The 20980-nt window shown below is 33.2% G+C and overlaps 3 protein-coding genes across 10 annotated transcripts; 2 read left to right on the top strand and 1 right to left on the bottom strand.

The window, feature by feature from the left end:
- Window positions 1-1606: 1606 nt before the first annotated feature.
- On the top strand, window positions 1607-6564 carry LOC145726309 (uncharacterized). Of its 2 annotated transcripts, none has more exons than XM_081975353.1 (4): window positions 1607-1764; window positions 5236-5533; window positions 5586-5843; window positions 5901-6564. In XM_081975353.1, the coding sequence occupies exons 2-4, from the start codon at window positions 5242-5244 to the stop codon at window positions 6473-6475; spliced, it is 1125 nt and encodes a 374-aa protein (XP_081831479.1). In that variant the 5' UTR covers window positions 1607-1764; window positions 5236-5241; the 3' UTR covers window positions 6476-6564. The 2 variants fall into 2 exon arrangements, with proteins under 2 accessions (XP_081831479.1, XP_081831480.1); XM_081975354.1 differs by lacking the exon at window positions 1607-1764 and adding an exon at window positions 2285-2299.
- On the bottom strand, window positions 3029-13074 carry LOC145726312 (calcium release-activated calcium channel protein 1-like). 6 transcript variants are annotated; one of them, XM_081975360.1, is made up of 7 exons: window positions 12867-13074; window positions 12623-12776; window positions 4728-4882; window positions 4247-4483; window positions 3990-4196; window positions 3697-3931; window positions 3029-3640 (listed from the first exon to the last, which is right to left on the bottom strand). In XM_081975360.1, the coding sequence occupies exons 3-7, from the start codon at window positions 4860-4862 to the stop codon at window positions 3390-3392; spliced, it is 1065 nt and encodes a 354-aa protein (XP_081831486.1). In that variant the 5' UTR covers window positions 4863-4882; window positions 12623-12776; window positions 12867-13074; the 3' UTR covers window positions 3029-3389. The 6 variants fall into 6 exon arrangements, with proteins under 6 accessions (XP_081831486.1, XP_081831485.1, XP_081831487.1 ...); XM_081975359.1 differs by lacking the exons at window positions 12623-12776; window positions 12867-13074 and adding exons at window positions 10308-10401; window positions 11432-11717; XM_081975361.1 differs by lacking the exon at window positions 12623-12776.
- A 306-nt stretch (window positions 13075-13380) lies between these two features.
- On the top strand, window positions 13381-17536 carry Ald1 (fructose-bisphosphate aldolase). Of its 2 annotated transcripts, none has more exons than XM_081975355.1 (7): window positions 13381-13541; window positions 15385-15588; window positions 16063-16369; window positions 16427-16585; window positions 16648-16868; window positions 16923-17055; window positions 17127-17536. In XM_081975355.1, the coding sequence occupies exons 2-7, from the start codon at window positions 15410-15412 to the stop codon at window positions 17220-17222; spliced, it is 1095 nt and encodes a 364-aa protein (XP_081831481.1). In that variant the 5' UTR covers window positions 13381-13541; window positions 15385-15409; the 3' UTR covers window positions 17223-17536. The 2 variants fall into 2 exon arrangements, with proteins under 2 accessions (XP_081831481.1, XP_081831482.1); XM_081975356.1 differs by lacking the exon at window positions 13381-13541 and adding an exon at window positions 15317-15335.
- Window positions 17537-20980: the final 3444 nt, after the last annotated feature.

The following is a 20980-nucleotide window of genomic DNA, read 5'->3' as shown; positions in this document are numbered from 1 at the left end:
ACTATATAGCTTCTTTGTCACACACATCCATATATAATTATTATAATAACATATAGACTTTTAATATGTTTAACCAAATTCACAGTACACCTCTTTTATACACCTATTTTTATATATCAACGATAATTCTTTTCATGAAGACATGGAGGGAGCAAATTACAACTGGGGAATCACTCTACTTGTACAAAAAAGCGCTGGTCATTATTACACTATCATTGACCTCACAAATAAATCTCTAGAGTGTTTATAGGGTATAACATAACACTGCATCATTAGTTTAGTTAACAATTATGAACATACCTATGTATACATAATATACATATTTCAATGAACTTCTTAGCCATAAATCACATTGGCCTACATTACATTTATCTTTTCAGTAAAAAAGAAACTCGCTATTATGAGTCTATAGTAGAAAACGACAATACTTCTTAATTTTTACTTTTGTGTTATTAGTAAGAATTAGTTGTTATTGTTGCCATAATTTTTGTTTGAACATGTGGTGCTGAGAGGATGGCTTAATTGCCGGATACGGGGAATTACTTTTCAGCTATTTCCTTCATATTCTGTTATTAGCAGTAAATAATATAAAAGAGGTTTTTAAACTGGTAGCGTGGTAGCCATCAGTGCCAAGTTGATGTGTCAGTTTATATTTATTTTAAGAATCTATTGCTTAAAATCTAATGCCTATTTTCCCGACACATCCAAGTCGTTTTAAAACTACAACTTAATAAGGTAAGTTGAGGTTTGAATTCGACAGATCAGTTGCAAAATTACACATCTAAACTAAACTTATCTTATGTCCGTTTCCCCAGCTAAATTGAGTTTAAGGACAACTTAAATAAGTTTAGTTTAGACTGTGTTATTTTGCACCTGACCTGTCACATTCAAACCTCAACTTAAGTTGTACCTGGTTGTACTTAAAATTTACTTGAAATGTTGGCGAAACTGACATAAATAAATCTAAAGGCAAAAATAAAATATAATCGAATATTTTGAGTGGTCCTTTTTGTATGTTACTGGGTTTAGCAATTTTTTATAAACTCTAAATATTAGTTTGCTAAAAGACTATCATGACCATATCCAGCCACAAGGATATTAAACAGTACAGGATTGCTCGATCGGCCGATTTTGTTTCCCGGCGGCGAATGAATTCTGACGTCACAGTGGGCCTTCGGGTGCACAATACGCTAAATATTCGCCCGAGATGCTATGTACGAGATCATGTTCGTGAATGATCGACTGCAATCGCGCATCGCGCAAAACAATCGCGCAAACGCGAGAGACCCATGGTGACGTAAAAATCGTCACCGGCCCGAGCCGATACCGGCAAGATTGCGCTTATGGGATTAAGCACTCCTGTACTGTTTACCGTCCTTGATCCAGCCAGGCCCTTTGTCCTTTATGACACTTTCTGCCAGAAAAAAAAACTAGAAATAAAAAAATCATAAGAAAATATGAAATTATAAAGCCTTTTAAGGTTTCTCTTATCACATGGTACTTCTATTTGAAAAGTTCAGACGGTCATGTGATCAAAGCCTTTGACGTATTATATGAAAGACATTTGACATTTGACAATACATATTTTAAAAATAAAAATTGTAAACATTTAACTTTAGTTTTTAGGTTATCATTAGAATAAAAAAACCCGTGTTTTAAATACATATAATTTTGAGTTAATTGATGTAAATTTATCATTGTAAGATAATGTTACAAATGAGACTGACCGGATAAATGATTAACTGATGCTATAGATTGAATAAGGTAACGTAAAATAAGTTTTCTTTATCTGTATGGTTTCTGTTTCCCACTGGTTAATAGCCTATAAAGAAAATGCACCTCCAAACTGAACTGAAGAAAAGCACACCAAATAAAAGTAAATACTCTATACCATAATGTTAAAATAATAAAGTGTTTTGAAGGTACACCATAAATATGAATAGTTACATACCAAATAAATTTCAGTTCATCTTTGGTTGCACAGTTGTTTTATGAAGATTGAATGATTTATGTAACTATATGCTAATTGTCATATACTTACAATAGGAATAAAAAGAGAAATTGATATATAATCCCCTATAATCAGACCTTCCAACAGAACCAACAGTTTTTAGTTTTTATGATTGCATGATTGTAAAGACAATTACACTAAGTAATATTTTTCACTTTTTTGTGATTTACAGTTGTAATACCCCTTTTTATTATTTCTATTGATTTTTTATAGAGTGAACTCTGATTTTATATACAAAGATATTTAATTTGTTCAATTTTACCAACATGTAGGTCACACACACAGTAGGTAACCCTTGCCTAATAGATCACTTACCATATTCATCTAGGGTACAATTTCTCATTCTGATATTTTCACCTATTAATTATAATGAATAATTAGTACTATAACTGATTATTACCAACACTTTTATTAATTGAAGCTCAGATTAAAGTTTCTTTATTTTAATACAAAACCAAAATCTTATGCTGCTGGAAATACCCTTATACATGACCTCATTGTGATTGTACATATTGCTGAAAAAGTTTTTCCAACTTAATCTTAATTCAACAACTACATACTCATAAACCAACTTCCTGAAATTAATTGAGAAGTCATATTGAGTCATCAGCAGTACTCTGTAGCTTTGTTTGGGTTATTGATTCTGAAGGGTTTCAAATATGGATTTGGACCATTTGCATAATAATTTGAATATAGTCTTGTAAATCAGTACACAACAATACTTATCCCATCCATGCAGATGACCCAAACCAGTACAAGATAATTCTCAGAACAGTTCACAATCATGAACCCATGCAAAACATGTATCTAACATTAGGTAAAGTCAACACTTTACCTATTGTTGCCTAATTGCTTTACCTAAGTTTGTAAAATACCCTGAAAGTTTTACTGAGAATGTATTATGTATATGTATGTACAGATACAAGATTATCAAGGCTCTTATTGTTATTTACTGTTGTAGTTTTTTTTCTTTCTGTTTTTTATTAATCAAGGAACATTTCAAATAAAACTGCTAAAAATGTTATTTGACTTTATTCAAGAAATATTAAAGATGTAAAGATAAAATTAGCTGCAGAGCTTGTCACATGGCTTATTTTACTAAAGAAAAATCATCCATAGGTATATCCTTAATAGTAAAGCTAGTCAACATTTAGGCATTTACTTTTTACAATAATCTTAAACTTAACTAAATATACATCAGTAGAAATGTATGTTATTTGAAATACTGCATAATATCACATCTGTCTGTTTTAGGGTTTCAGGTGATTACATAGTTTACCCCATATACCTATTGAATATAAAGACATGGTTTAGTTAGTTTAGCATTATGACACAATATACATTAAGTATAAGATGTGCATTTAAATGAGCATGTTGTCTAAACCTGAGAGTGGCTTATCTTGGTAATTTCATCCAGGTTCTGCTTCATTTCTTCCAATTTTTGCATGTCACTTACTGAAGAATTACACTTGTCTACAACTAAACTATGATAAAAATGTGCTGCAAATAAGACAAATGTTATCAGCACAGGAATGACAATCACAGTAGCTGCCACTGCTGCTGTAAAGCTGTAGTCCCAAAACTTTACCCAGCAAAGAATTGCCACCTCTAACATGAACAGAAATAAACCTGAAAATCGCTTGTTCTTAATAATACACTCATAAGTTTGATCATAAAATATTAACCTAAAATTGTGGAAAAAGCCCATGCCAGCTCAATGAAGCCTCTCATTCTCTCATGGGGACTTTCACCAACCAGCTCACAGACTTCCAGCTTTGCAATAGACTCAATATTGGGTAGGATGTAGGTAGAAATCATCAGAGCAAAAATATGAACTGCAACCAAAACTGTAGTGCAAACTGCAAACATTACAAACAACCATTCTGGTACATTTGTGGGGCTGTTAATTTGTAGTTCCACCTATAATTTCTTAGCACTATTAATGTGTAAATAGATAACAATGCTTAACAGCTATTACCATGGCAATCATGGCAAATCCAGAGAGCAATTCTGATGTAGTAGCGGTGGCTTTTAGCTTAGCTCTTGACTTGTGTAATCTTCTCCAAGACAAACCTTCAGGGGTGTTTGCAACAGTTTTGAACCCATTTCGGTTGGTTTCTATATCATAGCATTTGCAGTGGCACTTTGAGCTTACAGTGCTTTCTTCGTCAATGCTGGACTGAAACTACAATAAAGAGATTAGTTATTTAACTGGTGCCAAAATAACTATCTTACCCTATGTAGTGGTGGTGATGGAAAATACACAGGGGGCGGTTTTGTCCCCAATGATACTGTACTAGAGTTGCACGAAAATGGGGGCGTTCTCTCTCTTGATATTGAACCTAATGGTGAGTCCAGGCCTGGAGTAGTTAATAAACACAATGGAGTCTCCATTGAAAGTATTTTTGGTCTGTTAAAAGTTTCTGTTGGGTTTGTGGACTTGGGACGGGCGTTGACAGGTCTTAATGTAGCCTATTCAACGAAATAATGATGTGTGTATTGGTTTACTAGAATATCATGTTATTACAAATAGTTTAATTCTCTACTTTTGGGCAAATCGTTTGGTTACTGACTGGCGTCAGGTGGTATTCGTATTATTGACACTACATATTTCTTTATTGATTTATTTAGATGACCTTTTTCCCTTTTTAATTGGAGAACAAAATTACGTAACTGACTGTTGTGTAAACCTACCTTAATGATAAAAATGACTTACCCAAGACTGACTGAGTGTAAGAGCTCTTTGTTGTTGTGCCGCATATAGAAGATCGCCTGAAGTATTGTGGCGTTTCATTTTGACGTGTTGATTCCTAGCCATCGAGGAAAAATTTACTTGCGTGGACTGATCCATTTTTTCCACACGTCGATTACCTGAAATTACTAGCTTTTATCAAAACCGGAAAATTTAATTTTTCTATTCTGCGCCGACCTGTAACCCATAATTTTTTGTACAGTTTACACAAAGCGTTCCGGATGTTTGTGATCGTATAATATAATTTGCAAATGTTTTGTTAATGACATTGGACCAAGTTATGATTTTCATATGTAATCTGGGTATAACAAAAATATTTCACATTTGATTCATTGTAATATGGTTGCATTCGATTTACAAATAATAATAATAGAATACAAAATAACACTTCGAACATTAACCCAGATTTTTAACCCATCCAACCGGTCAGATTATTCATCTTTATTTTGGTTTTCTTCTACCTGGTTTTAAGGTCAATATGTCTGAAGATTCTTTAGAAAGATGCTTTAGTGGCAATTCAAATATTGCCATACAGCACAACCAGGACTTAGACTTTGACCAGTTCAGACCAGTTAGCCCTTATTTTAAAGGGTTTACCAAATTTAATGGAATATACTCTAAAAATATTCGGCGAAAATGTGTTCAAAGTTGGCGCAAACCTTTTCGGGGATTTACTTCAAACGACTATGAACAAACCAATGGAACATGGAGAAGAAGTAAAGAATTACTTTATCAAATATCTCGACCAGCTATCTCTTTTTCGTTTTTAGGTAAGTTTGAGTTTAGTTGTCTGTAAGTAATGTGAATAAAGATTAATTGCAGGATTTAACATTGGGCAAAGCAAAAATGCTATTGAGAGACAGTCTGCACTCTCCAGTATTTGTCATAAACTTGAATATGACTTATACAAACAGATAAACAGAAAACTGTTGAGACAATACAGCTCTGATAAGAAGGTAGTCCGGTCTAAGTATTGGGCTCCCAATTGGTCTAAAACTAAATTAGAAAACAAGTGCTCTGTAGAGTGTAAAATTAAAGTCGAAGATGGTTCTAAATCAGATACTCTAAATCGGGAACATGGTACTTTATAGATTTAATGTTTCTAAGTTTCTTGCAACTTATTAACTCTTTTTGCAGCAATAATCTCACAAATCCAGGAACTGAATAAAGAGCTCAGCGAGCTACGCAAAATTAAGCAAGCGGCATCAGAACAGGCAATACTGCAAACAAGTCCGTTTTTTCAAGTCAAGGAGGAGTTTTGCCTGCCCAAATTTGTTCCCCCAAAGTCGCCCCATCACCTCCTAGAAGAGGAACTCTACGTAGACCCTTGGTCGGTGTTAATAGCGGCAATATTTCTCAATAAAACTACTGCAAGAGCAGCTAGGCCTTACGTGTTCTGGTTCTTGGAAGACAACCCCGATCCTTTTACGGTTCTGACTAAGAATGTAGAAGATTTGGAAGGTTACTTTGGTTATCTGGGATTACAAAAAAAGAGGGCGAAGCAAGTGTGGGAAATGTCGTACGATTTTCTTCACAAAGACTGGACCAAAGTGGGGGAACTGTACGGGGTTGGTAAGTACGCCGAAGACGCATTCAGGATGTTTTGCTTGGGAGATTTTTCGGTCGAGCCGGAAGATAGATACTTACGAATATATAAGACATGGTATGTGAATCGGGAGAAACAGGAGAGACTTGCCGAGATGAATAATTAATTTAGTTCTGGCGCATGCAGTTTTTTTGTGTGATCTAGTGTCTGGACACTGGACGGGACATTTTGTAAATACAATTTTTTACAATTTGAGACTTTTTTTTGGTGCTTTCTTTGCATATTTATAGTTGAGATAAAGTTCCTTAGAGAAACCCATACAATTAGTACAAAATGTGCAATTCTTAATTTATTCAGAGTGTACGTTTGTATGTCAAAGTTCAGTTCTTTTGAAGAAATGTTCTAGCAGCAATGCCATAACGTTATCAAATTACAGTAGTATAATGATTTACATCAAAAAACAAATTACTCATAAAAATTTTATTCTTCGTCATTACTCATAAATTATCATCAGCATATTCTCTACATATTGGGATTAATATTCAAAACCGCTAATTAACCAACAAAGAAAAGATTCAAAGATCGATTAGTACTATTTTTCAGCCACATGCAAATTTCGTATACCGATTTAATAACGATACCAACATTTATTCTTATACATACAGTTATATTTACTTTAGAGCGACCTAGAGTCTAAAGTTTATTTGATTTTAAGAATTCGCGGTTTTGAAGTCCGGGAATTTTTTATTTGCTAAACAATAGAATAATGGTTGGGTTGGGTAAAATTTCATAATGTGCGATTTTCCTGGAGCTCCATAAATTCTCAAATATGTTAATTAGTCAAGAAGAAGATTCCATTCCCCATCTGATTTACATTGATTTTCTTGAAGCCGGGAAATACCCGGCGAAATCAAAGTCCATTTATATTTATTTGGACTATTGAACTCGATATGCCAGTGCAATTATCAAGGACAAGAAGCCGGGTTGCCATCATTTATACCCAAATGAAGAAGGCTTGTTCAGTCCAATTTCAACACCAACGGTTTGCGAATTTACTTTTTGTTATCATAACTATTGCGTTTCTGATAATTTATTGTGTCAGTGGGAAATAGATAACGTCTATGACTTTTACTAATTGCTTATAGTGTCTCAACTTGATTATACTTTTAACGTAATTGCCTATTATTAGACAGAAAAGTTAATAAGCACTTCAGGTAATATGTTAATTGCATTTTCCACATTTCAGTACTTTGGAAACTCTTATCTCAAGCTTATCTGGAAGTTAATTTACGTCATTTTAACAGAAAGCCAACTAATGCTATTTCTTTACTCATTACTTTCTTCTTCTTTTGGTACCATGACCATTCAACGATCGTTGGTTATCATGTTGGTAACCATATTAACGATAATTGTTCTGATGACAGCGGCTTGGAAAAGCTGAACTCTAGATTTCCCATATACCACCGCCCCCAAATTCTTTAACCACGATGTTCTTCTTCCTCTTGGGTCCCTCCTGCTTATTAGTATTATTCCCTTTATAATAAGGTAGCATTTCATATTTTTCCGGGTGCCTCATTACTTTGCTTAAAAAATATTGGAAACTAATCTAGTTTGTAGGTTGGTATATTATCGTTTGAAAATTACCATTTTATGTAACTCACCTAGCTTTTACAAAATATCTCTTCATTACACAAAGTCGAACTTTTTCTTAACTAATGGTTACCTAAATATAGTTAATTTAAAATTTAGAAAGAATAAAGCCTGGTTTATAAAACAATATTTAACTTTTAGTATTAGCACTAGTAGTAAGAATATACTAAAATTAAATCTTTTTGAGTTTTTCGCACCGGCATTGACAGATGAATATTATCACAAAAATGATAGCTTCCATATGATGTTATTAGCTTTTTCCTACTCGGGTGCGGTAAAGTTACTTTTCCGCATTGAGTGGGGTAAAGTTACTTTTCCAAATTTCAAGATCAATTTACACTAAATGTATAATACTTGCAATTTTGAAGTTTATATGTGTAGAGCAAAAATACCCATGTGCACCAACCTTTTCATGAGATGTTCAGGCGAAGAAAAAATAAGTGTGGAAAAGTAACTTTACCGCTCATTTTAGTTTTAAAAAAAATAGAACATGGGTTTTCACACAATTTTGTTTTATAAACTAGGCTTAAAACTTCATATTTTATTGACATTTTGGCATTTATAACGTTTTGTAACTACACATTTTAAACTTAAGCCTTAAAAAATAATGAATTCAGGGGACAGTAAAAATTTCCAGTGCATAATCAATTTAATGAAGAGGGAAATTGTGGAAAGCCTTCTGACTCCCACAGTACAAGCTGAAACACGTCTGTCTTGGTAATGTTTTGCTTTTAATTTAACCTACAATATATCGTTATTCGTCACTTTTACAGTAATGTCATATTTTTTTTATAAAAAGAGTACATTTTTGTTGTCTAAAAAAAATGGAGTGCTATGCAGACCTGTGATGTGGATAGTTTAAATGAACGACTAGAAAAAATCAAACATTGTCTGGGTGAATTGGACACAACGATTGGCAAGTTGCTGAACAAGCGGACTTTTCTGATAAGAAGGCAAAGGTACTGATTTCGATATTGCTCTTCATATAATGTACCTAATGGAATTGCGGGCATGCGACTTTTATAAACGTAAAAATACAGATAATAGTCAAGAATGTTTAGCATGACCTCGTTAGTTTCAAATGCATATTTTCTAAATAATTAGCGATGACAAAAAAGTTTCCATAGTAGCAACTTATAGGTATAATTGGATACACCAACATAAAGGGTTTTGCGGATTTTTGTTTAAAATTTAAGAGAAATTGTGTCTGAGGTTCCTTACTTTACAAAACAATACCGTCGTGTTGCGTTGTTAATAATAGAAGTAGAGTAACTACACATTTACTAATCTGATTACATGCACAATTGTTTGAATTTATTGCTGTCGGATGTTTAATCTATAGACATATAGGTACGTGAATTTCAAGCAACATTAGTGTGTATTGGTTAAAAAGACACTAGTATTTGGATATTTATTCTGTAAAACTAATAAATTTAATTGTAAAGTTTGTACCAAAGCACTATACTATAAGTATACAGGAGTAACCCATTACATATTTCAGTGCATTGAAGGCATATGAAGGTAATGTACATATCATATTTTTTTGGACCATTCTGTATATGTTTACATTTTTGTCGTGACTATTTTTGAGGGTGGTTTTCTAGTCTAAAAACGAAATTTAATGATAGAGTTAAGTAAAATAAACAGGTACCCAAAAACAACTAACTAGTGTACATTTACTGTAGATGCAAATACAATTTTTTCAAAATTTTTAATCAAACAAATCAAAGTGAAAAGTGATGAATATTTATACTTTTACTATAACCACTTATTTAAATTTGGTAGGTAATTCCCCTAATTACAACAGTTTTACGATCGTTGTGGTATTTATAAAATGCAGTAAAATGATCTAAATGGCCAGGTATGTCACGAAGCTATTACAATATAAATACTGAACACTGTTGGTACAGATATAAAATCGGAGATAAAATCGATCTGATCATACTGTAACATTAAATTTGATGTAAGGTCATGTTAAAGACTCGACAACCTTACCCATTATGTATTGTCATTTGACAAAAGTTAAAGGTTTTCCACATTTTTTATCCAAATTCGGTGGTTAAGAGTACCAAATAATGTATTTTCATGTTCTATGAATATCAGTATACAAATTGACTTGAACTTTTCGACTACAAGTATAATAACATAACTATGTAAAGTGAAAACCCTTTCGCAAAATCCGTTATTTATGGGTCACAAATCGGCAACTTTGGAGCTGCTAATATTGCAGTCCTGAAACCATTAAAATAATTTTTATTTTAACATTTAAAGCATTGACATTTTAATGTAATCCAACCAGATTTTAATTGTAAAAGTACGTGTCTTCAAACTTAAGTGGGATAACCTACTTGAAAATTACTTTTACACGAGACTGGCGCAACGCTTGTCAAGTTAGCTGTTTCTTCCGCTTGATGCAAATCGGTTAAGGTGGGTTTACAAATCCTATAAGGAAAATGGAAATATTAGAATTTATTCACCATTATAAGTTATCGCGCAAGTATGTATGTTTAATCAGAATAGTAGACCGAAAGGTTATTTACCTTTTCTGTACCTGATTTTATAAATATAGAAAGGCTTTCTTTTAAATTATTGTGTTTTAAATTTTATATTGATAATATGTTGATTGTTTTGATAGATAATCTTTTGTATTTAAATTCAACTATGATTGGAGTGTAGTAGTCAAATTATAAATTCGGTCGTATATCTTGATAAAATCAAATTTTTAGATCTGGAAAATCCAATTTGGTTTTAAGGTTTTTGATGGTCAGACTACAAATTTCATGAGATATATTTAATCATTTGATTCATTCTGGAAGTTTCTAAATTATCCAAATATCAGTATTTGTTGTGTTCACGTTAATTAGTCGAAGAGGCCGTCTACATGTCAATTCATTATACATCCTGCAGCAATAATAAACAATAGATCATTTTGATATGGAAATAAGTTTTCAAATTAACAACGTCAGGTCTTTTGTGCATTGAACCTTAAAACCATAAAAGTAAAACTCAATAAATAAATTTTTGGTGTAATTGTGGTTCCTCTTTGGTAGTACGTATGAACAATTTTAAAAATTTGGATTTTTATTGAGGCAACATTTTAATGCTAAATGTGGTGTATAATTTTTGCTTTTTTGCCAATTTTTCTGTGTAATATTAGAGCACATGGACAACAGGAATATTATTTTGCTTATTAAATTTCCAGAATATTTTTGATATGTATCAGACCCATAATTTTATTTATGAAAATATCTTTCCTATGGAAAACTTTGTGAATATTTGTAAATTTTATGCTGTGACCAAAAATATTTAATATCTCATATGTAAAAGTGCTAAAAGTCGCACTAATACCTTCATAGATTAACAGGCCACCTCTAAATTAGCGACCATAACACACACACTCCATAATTTAAGAAAAACAATCATATGATATTTGATATCACTGCAAATTCAAAACGAAACTCTGTGTTATTACCTCTTTCCTATAATACGTTGGGTTCTTTTTCGGTTTGTGTATAGTGTCTAATAAGTAAAAGGGACCCGGCACAATCACGTTCACAAGTTCATCAACGGTACCACTTCACGGTTCATTACGAAAATATATAATTTTTTTTTAAACTCAATAAATTATAACAAGTGTGACTCGCCAATGTTTTAGCGTGAGACAAGGTACGACCGACTGATGGTGCGGCACGGGTACCATTGCTGTTGGGTTCCCCACGAAATTCGCCACGGTACGTTACGTACCCACATTTTGAATTTCACGATGATTGTATGTACTTGGTGTGGTACTCGGTTATTAATTTGCATGATGTTTGGATGGGTCGTGGGTTTTTTCAACCTAAAAATACTATTGTGAATTGATTATTTTTCAACTTAGAAACCCACTTGAATATTTACTTTTTTTTTTAATTTTAACATTATTAACTGGGTCTTTGTTTCATGAAGGTTATTTCTAAATAATTTTTGTAGATTGTTTGATATAATAATAATAATAATACTAATAATAAAAGGCCTTATTCATTCATATATCATAAAATTCACATCTAGCTTAAATATCAGGTTTCTACTAGGTACGCCTCCGAAATAAAAAATTACTTTACAAATTAGAGTTTAGTAACCATTCATCATACCAGTGTCCAATAATATCTTTTATAAATCTAAAAAACTTATAAGTAATAGTAATAGTATAAAGATTAAGAAAAAATAATTTGAGTATTTATATTCAAATACATAAACACATCCTTTAACTTAAACTGACAAAAAAAAAAATGATCTATTGCATCTTGAAAATCAATGTTTGCAACGCAAATTTATTGCAAGAATATAAACTCACTCTAAACTTATCGGTACAAGAATTTTTTTATGGGATTTCCAATTATTAGAGTAATTTTTGAAATTATATTAACATATTGCTATTGTGCACAGGATATGTTGGTATTGCATAATGATTTCGCTAGAGCTGATGGATATTATTAGTGTCTATAAATCATCGTATAAATACATGCTCCTAATAAATTGTGAAGAACCAACTTAGGTAAGTCCTAATAGTTTCTCTAATGCCGGTTATCCCGACACTTTCAAGTCGATTTTAAGTACAACTTATATAAGTTGGTTTGAATGTGACAGTTGCAAAATAACACAGTCTAAACTAAATTCCACTTACCCCCAATTGCAACGTGTCACAGTCTGGACTATACTTAATATACTTAACAAATAATGAGTATATGGTAAAGAGTGATTGCTTTGACGTTTTCTGCGCTTCTGTAAATTTGTTAGTATATTTATGGGATACCCTGTATATTTACATGCAGGGCCACCTTAAATCAAAAAGCGATGGTAGAAGAGTTTGTTTAGCTGTCGCGGATGTACCATAAGCATTATGTTTATTATTTCTCACTTATATTTACCTATGTAATTATCGTCATTTTTGTGATGCTTCAAAGCTGCTTTAAACAAAATATTAGTTGGTGGTCGCTAATTTACCGGCTCACTTTTCTGCTGTTTATTGCATTCCTATCTGATTTTCAACGTAAAAAGTTATATAGCAAATAAATAAACTGTCCAGATCCTCCTTAAGTGAAGCCTCAATGAGAACAGTCACAAAACAAGAACAAAAAATATAGAAAAAATTATCCATTTTCAAGGAGGAGTTGCCATAAGCACAGCGCTCCTAGAGGCATCTGTGAGCGCTTACCAGTACTTTGAAACTCGTCTGGGTAAATTACTGTAAGAAGGCTCAATTCAGTACAGTTCAAATCTGTCAGGTAGCGCTGTGCGCGCCTGTCTTGTCAAGCTTGTGCAACTTTATGTAACACAACAGTTTCGTCTTTATTTTACCTATCCGTTAGGTTTAATTTCCCGTGAACTAGTCTAATTATGACACATAATCAAGTGGCGTACGTGCCAGAAAGAGAGAGTATAATAATCGACTTTATGTATAAAACTGACACGACTCTCTATGACGTTTACCGATTGTCGTTTTCTGTTTGACTGAATTGTCCTCCAAACGTCCTCTGGAAATCAGTCCCAGCTCATTCCCGGGTGTGATTAGCTGAGTTTTTACAAATTTGCAGTTTTTAAACGTAAGTTGTAGTTTTATTTTCTTTATTTCAGCTTTATGTACGTTGGAAAATTGGTTGTATAATGTTTTGTGTTGCCCTCACCTCACCGTGTTTTCTGTAGAAGTTGACCTTTGATATGGAGCAAAGTTTAAAAAAATCTCTAAAATGCACTAATAAAACCAATTTTCTAGTTGTATCTTGAAATTACGTAATTACAAATTTTTTCATCTATTTTGCCTGATTTTAATAGACATTTTTGGTATTAAGGTACATTTCAAGGAGACTTAATAGGATTTCAAATTTTCCACTTTCTTTTTTAAACCAGTTCTTCCTGTATTAGGTACCTACTTTGAAATGTTTACAATAAGCTGGAAAAGTGCAAAGTGCTGAAACAAGCCAGTTATCAAAGTAATTTATGGATTTAAGGAATCTAAAGAAATCTTTACCTATATTAGTAACAAACTTATGAATCTAGTGATCTGTAACAATCTTTGATTTTTCATTATAGTACTGTCTTCTACTTTGATTTAATAAGATTAGCAAGTGAGGATGTCAATAAAATAGATTTTTTAAAAGTAAAAAGTACCTCACTGCATACTTTTTGCTTCAGTATAGTTTTGATAGTAAGTAGAGTAGCACTAGGAAAAACAAAATTTTGTCTCAATATTATCTTGTTTTTCAAGGACGATTTTTGGTATGAAGGTCAAAAAAGGGTGTGGATTAACAGTGATTTTTATTTGCATGTCCTTATTTAATGTGAGGCTTTATTATTAGTTTTGTGAAGATGTCACATTATAGTAATAATCAATATAAATATAAAGTAGTTTATTTTACAACTACATAGCTAAACTGTAAAGAGGAATTCTGGCAACTAAGTACCATTTAATGAGCTTAGATTGATTCTTAAATATTTCAGCCTACAGCCTAATCAACAATAAATAAAACATCACACTAAACTTGTTAGGTACTTACGTTCTAAGCCCACACATTTTTTCCATTTTACTGTATTGGAGCATTTCCAAATTTATTAAGTATTTAAATAATCTAGAGTTCCATAATACTCCAGTATTGTCCAGAATTATCTAAGGTCACCTTGCTGCTGTTTGACATTATAGAAAGGACCCTCAAGATCAGTGGACCACAGCTTATAAGCCTGGATAACTTTCTTATTTCAGAATAACTAGTAAAAAGGTGATACATTTAAAATACTACAATATGTAATCACCTTCTAATTGATTAAAAGACTTAGAGGTTTTGGTTGGCATTATAAGTTTCAAACTAATGTCTAATGTAAAATGTCAATGTTTATGTTATGGTCCTAATGACGGTATTGGTTAGTGGACATTTCCACATAACAGATTCCAAAGCTCAACTTCTTGAAAATTGTAAAATATTATCATTGATGTATTGGTATTTCTGAACTTTAATCTTCCACCACAGTGTTTGTCAGGAGTTATTTACTGTTAAAGAGATTCCCTGGTTTGCTGATAAGAGGTGTAATCCGCAATTTGGTTATTAAAAACATTTATCCGTTTTTAGAACACTAACATTTGGGGCCAAACCTCCAAGATTACATGGTGACATGCTTTTCCAATGCTGTAAAAAATATTGTCTTTTGATTATACTATCTCAAGTTTAAATGACGTATGGTTATAGGCACTTGATTGGTATACTATTTACTTTGGATAGGACACCAATGCTCTACCACAATAAGATAAGATAATAAAAATCTTGAGGCTTATAAATATATGTTATTGTACTTAACGGGTCCGATTGGTCTAACCGTCTGCCTGGCATATTTTTATTTTGCTACAGGTTCTTTATGGTCAATGTTTGTACATTTATTTTAAACATTTTCTTGCAGTTTACCAGATCGCTTATCAAAGAAAATGACCACCCACTGGAACTATCCCGACCCAGCTCTTCAAGATGAGCTCCGGAAAATTGCCAACGCCATTGTGGCTCCCGGAAAAGGTATTTTGGCCGCCGATGAATCTGTCTCGACAATGGGCAAAAGATTGACTGATATTGGAGTTGAAAATACTGACGAAAACAGACGTAAATACAGGTAAAAACTATCCACCTTGAAAGTTTGAAGTTTCAAGTTTTGCTCTTTTCTGAGTCTGTGTTTTCTACCAAGTGATATGATTCTACCTCGGAAACAAGATCCCTACCTAACGTTAGAAAGTTCTCAACTTTCATAACGTGACAATACTACCAAAATGAATTTATAGATTCTTACAACCTGATTGTTGGAGTAAATAACTACTAAACTAAATAAAATAGATAAATATTGGTTACTGCCATAGGGATGTAATGGTGATAGTTTGCTGAAGTGAAAACACCAGAACTCTAGTGCTAGTTTAATTAGACTAGACACTTGAGAAATTAATTATTCAAGTATTTTGTGTGTTCAAGTATCACGTGTGTTACTGAAGTGTTAATTAGGTAGAGTAACACTTAAAAGCTCGTTCAAGAAATGGGAAAGAAATACTAAATTAAATATGATGGTTTCTTGATCTAAAATTACCATACTTTCCAGACAACTTCTCTTTACTACATGCCCCACCATTGGTGACTACATCTCAGGAGTGATCCTTTTCCACGAAACTCTCTACCAAAAAGCCGACGACGGCACCCCTTTCCCTGAGCTTTTAAAACAAAGAGGAATTATTCCCGGAATTAAGGTTGACACTGGGGTGGTACCGTTGTTCGGTAGCAACGATGAAAGCACCACCCAAGGTTTGGACGATTTGGCTAAACGTTGCGCCCAGTACAAAAAGGACGGATGCCACTTTGCCAAGTGGCGTTGTGTGCTTAAGATCAACGAGCACACTCCATCTTTTCAGGTTATTTACAAGTCAAAGATTGCTTGGTTCCAGTGGTAATATTTTATTTGTGTGCAGTCTTTGATTGAAAATGCCAACGTTCTGGCCCGTTACGCTTCTATCTGCCAGGCTAATAGGATTGTTCCTATCGTCGAGCCTGAAGTTTTACCTGATGGAACTCACGACTTAGAAAGAGCGCAGAAAGTCACCGAAACTGTTTTGGCTTTTGTTTACAAGGTGGGTTTGTTTTAAAAGTTGTCAAACCCTTTAGCGCATCTGACTGTTATATACATTTTCAGGCTTTGGCTGACCACAACGTCTACCTCGAGGGAACTTTGTTGAAACCTAACATGGTTACTGCTGGCCAGTCGCACCCCGTCAAGTTTTCACCTGAGGATGTTGCCAAAGCAACCGTCACAGCATTGCAACGTACCGTTCCCGCTGCCGTTCCTGGAATCACTTTCTTGTCTGGTGGACAGTCTGAAGAGGAGGCCAGTGTTAACTTGAATGCGATTAATGCGTAAGTCAGCCCATACTATTACAGTTACACTTGTAATATCCTTTTATCTTGCAGCTACCAAGGAAAGAAACCCTGGGCGTTGACCTTCAGTTATGGTCGCGCATTGCAAGCTTCCGTGTTGCGTGCTTGGGGAGGAAAAAACGAACAAGTCAAACAAGGACAAGATGAACTTTTAAAGCGTGCTAAGGTAAGACATACCTTCATTTACTTACCCACTCTTCATTCAGTATTCTAACTGGGTTTGTTTTCACCATCCAGGCCAACAGCGAAGCTTCATTGGGTAAATACCAGCCCGGTTCGATTCAGGGCACGGCTGGCGACGCAGGACTTTTCGTGAAAAACCACGCCTATTAGATTTCCATCTTTATCAGAGGTTAAGCCGATTCTCAAGCACTTAGATTTACGTACTCGCTAAATTAATTGTCCTTTAAGCTAGTCTGACGCGTTCAGGAGTTTAAGGGGCACTATGTAGTCGTGCGGTGGTCGTTTATTTTTTCGGACAGTTGAAAGAGGGATTTGTCCCTACTTACTATCTTTTTAAATTTTTAAATGCTGGGCGGAAATGCGCATTAGAGACTTTTTTAAATGATTACATTTTACTGTAAAATTATTGTGTAATTGGTAATATTATATTGAAGTTAAATAAACTTGGAAAATTACCATAAAAAGTTCTTAGTTAGAATGTCCTTCTACCTATTTAGATAAAAAGTAATTTTTTTGTGACAACCTCGGTATTGTGGGAACACAAAGAAGCTGCCATTGAGGGTTGTATACCCCTTAATATTTTCAGCTAAAACTACTTAAACTTATGCGTTTTGGTGGTAGTGGTAGAGCGGCAACCAAATATGGGGTCAGATTTTTTCCAGAGCTAGAAAATATCCCTGGGGAAACCAGAAAGGAATTTCTTACTACCCCTTAATAAACCTACAAGATTGCTTTTGGTATGTTATTTTGTTCAAAAGTCTTTCCAAGAGAATTGAATAATTTTTTTTTCCAATATTTCTATACTAACTTCAGAAAAATGTAATGTAGTGTAAATAGAACTTTTCAAATAAGAAAATGTTCAATGGAATATATAAGTAATATGAGTACAAAGCATTTAAGTTTTCTTCTGCAGAAAGCAATGAAAGCAGTTTTCTAATTATTAAAAACCAAAAATATCGACATATACTTCAAAATGCTCTAGAACAAATAATTGTAACTGACAAATTACTATAATTTGGTATCAACAAAATGCTATCCTTAATTCCTCTATTCTATAATTATTACCTGTTATATCTTCGTAAAGTATATGATGTACTGTATGACTACTTTACGCACAGTGAATTTTAAGCTTGTAATTATAAACATCCACTTTCGCAGACCTGTAGTGTTGTAATATCGTGTATTAGGAATTTATAGCGTTTAAAACGAAAACGCAAGGGAGATTGTCTTTATAATAGACCATTGTCGGTCAGCGGTACCGCCGGTATAAACCCAATATTATAGCACGGTACCATCGTGCGGTACGGCAATAGGTGACCGAACCAGATTTTTACGGTGTTGGTCAAGTTCTGCATGTTATCGAATTTTATTTAACGTGTGCCGCGGTCGGTTTGCGATTTTTTGGGTCTATAGTGGTACCGTTGCCGGAATTTTCAGAAACTTTGTAAGTATTTGTAGTTATTAACCAATTATTATTACTTGGCAACTTTTATCCAAATTTTGAAGGTTGTGACTTTGAATGAACCATAATTTGAAACCATATATGTATCTATTGTTCGATATTCACCCTGGCATAATTAAGTTTTACGTGCTGTGTTTCCACTAAGTGTCCAACGAGTCATAAATTCATCGAATCCAATATTACTTGAATGCTAATGTTTCGAACAGTTCGTACCTATACTGATGGAAAATGCATTTTTGTTATGTAAACTTGGAGCATTTTTAGGAAGTCAAGGTTAAATAAGTATCACTAGGCGAATAAGCTAAAATAGTTAAATAAAACAAAGATTGACACGTAACTAATGGTTTTGTATGGCCAACTATGTTTATGACTATTGTTTAAACTAATCCGGTTGAAGGTCTTTGGCTAACAAAGATTTAACAACTGTGTTTAAACAAATGTACCGCAGAACAAAATAATTATTGTCGGACGAAGTCTCACCAAACTAACATTTTTATTTATGCGTGATGGTTTGTGATTTCTGAGTACCCGTAATTAATGTTCAAGTTAATTTACTATCTAAAAACTGTGGTATAACAAGTTATTATTGGAGGTAAAGTTTCAGTAAACAGTTTTACAACATTTAATAGTTATTTACATTACTAGTGGGGTATGAGCATTTTTTTTTTATTTTTAATTTGCCATACCCCCGGGTGATGTACAACATTTTATCTACGACCATCAGAAGCAGCGTAAAGTAAGAAGAAATTCATATTTTGTGCAATGTGAACTATTTAGGAACGTCTCGTATATGCTTGCTACGGGTAGTTATTTGTTACCCTTAAATTTGTCATCTACGCTGTACTGTTTTGGTGTTGTTGCTATGGTGGCCATTTGTTTCCACATATTACTTAAGCGACATTTAACAGTGTCAGTCCCAAATTTTTAAAAGTGCATTTCGTTATGAACATGTCTGAAGAACTTCCGTCAGATATTGAAGAAGCTGCCCGCAAACGTTGGTATCTGCTTGTTGCCTGCCAATCGAAGGAGAATATGAAAAAATGTATCAAAGTTTGTTTAAAGTCAATAACAATTAACAGCAGAAATTTTCATTTAAAGTGTTTATCGCACTATGCGATAAAAATCGATTATTATCGCACTAGTGCGGTAAATCGCTCATTACGTAACTCAAAATGAGCTATGTAATGAATGATTACCTGCTAGGAGTAGATAAAAGTACAAAAAGTTATGTGGAATACTACGAGTTTAGAGCTTGCCGAGTACTTTTTACGCTTTTGATGCCTTCTATATGTGGGTTTACACCACTTTCCTACATTTATCGATGTGCCTGAATGGTTAATATGTTATTAACTGAAAACTAAATAAATTTCAGTTTTATTAGGTTTTTGCTGCAAATGTGTTAATAACGCTTCTTTTATTTTATTGGGTATTGTTGTGTTATAAAGCTAAAATACAGGTAGGTATAGGTACTCTAAAATTATTTACTAAATTGGCTCTGCCGATTATGGATTTAGATGAAAGAGGAAGAGGTGAGAGGGTTACAAAACTAGAAGAAAACTTCATAAACATAGGTTTTACTCGGTTGTCCCAAAACCTTCATTAGTCTTGCAATTTTCAAAGTTGGAAACGCTATAATTCTTATTCGCACTATAGGAAAATGATTTTATTCAAAAGTATGTGATGAAGCAGAGCATTTTTTAAGTAAGGGTTATAATGGTTAGTGAATAGTATAATTGCAGTATTTATTAAAGTTCAGCTATTTATACATTATAATCTACGGTTTCAACATATAGTAGAGTGAAAGTATGTATATTGTATTATAGTATAGATATAATAACGAATAAGCGTTACCAGTATTAAATAATTTTGCAATTGTTTCGTTTTTCAGTTGCGAGACCATACTATTGATGTAATTAGAAAATCTCAAAATTATTCCCAATATACAAGTGTACCTCTATAATTACATACTTATTTGGATTGCAAATTCTTTATTACTCAGAAATACGTTCTCCAACTAAAATAGTTTCATTATACAGATGGGTTATATAGTAATTAATTCTTGACGTTTGTATATATACCAGGTGTCCAAGAGCACCCTGGACTACATACTACGCGTTTTCTCCTGTTAATCTCTATGTCCAGGGTGCTCTTGGGACACCTGGTATATCTATTATTTAGCTTCTACATTCAAAAGCGTTGAATATTCAACGCATTGTTCTTTCGATTCTCTTATTATTATTATTGTATGTTATTCTTATATATATGCTTTATTTTGCACTTAAAAATTTAACAATGCCCTTTAAAACAGTTAAGTCATTTTTTTAACTGCTCTATTCTGTATTTTATTTTGATAAGTTAATTATGGTCTTGTTCCCTCAATGTTTGGCAATAACAAACTACAAGAAAAACGCAGCCAACTGGATATAGCAATACATTAAATTACGTC

The sequence above is a fragment of the Ips typographus genome, linkage group LG3, assembly GCF_016097725.1.
Source record: "Ips typographus isolate SLU linkage group LG3, UJ_Ityp_2.0, whole genome shotgun sequence".
Classification (NCBI taxonomy): domain Eukaryota; kingdom Metazoa; phylum Arthropoda; class Insecta; order Coleoptera; family Curculionidae; genus Ips; species Ips typographus.
The sequence above is the reverse complement of the archived record's forward strand: the minus strand, read 5'-3'. Positions and strand labels throughout refer to the sequence as shown.

Coding starts and splice junctions, on each gene's coding strand:
- LOC145726312 (XM_081975360.1), bottom strand. CDS start 4,862: ATGGATCAGTCCACGCAAGTAAATTTTTCCTCGATGGCTAGGAATCAA. Junction 4,484..4,727: donor TTACACTCAGTCAGTCTTGG/GTAAGTCATTTT, acceptor TTCGTTGAATAG/GCTACATTAAGACCTGTCAA. Junction 3,641..3,696: donor GGCTTTTTCCACAATTTTAG/GTTAATATTTTA, acceptor AGCGATTTTCAG/GTTTATTTCTGTTCATGTTA.
- Ald1 (XM_081975355.1), top strand. CDS start 15,410: ATGACCACCCACTGGAACTATCCCGACCCAGCTCTTCAAGATGAGCTC. Junction 15,589..16,062: donor GAAAACAGACGTAAATACAG/GTAAAAACTATC, acceptor CATACTTTCCAG/ACAACTTCTCTTTACTACAT. Junction 16,586..16,647: donor TTTTGGCTTTTGTTTACAAG/GTGGGTTTGTTT, acceptor ATACATTTTCAG/GCTTTGGCTGACCACAACGT.
- LOC145726309 (XM_081975353.1), top strand. CDS start 5,242: ATGTCTGAAGATTCTTTAGAAAGATGCTTTAGTGGCAATTCAAATATT. Junction 5,534..5,585: donor TATCTCTTTTTCGTTTTTAG/GTAAGTTTGAGT, acceptor GATTAATTGCAG/GATTTAACATTGGGCAAAGC. Junction 5,844..5,900: donor TACTCTAAATCGGGAACATG/GTACTTTATAGA, acceptor CTCTTTTTGCAG/CAATAATCTCACAAATCCAG.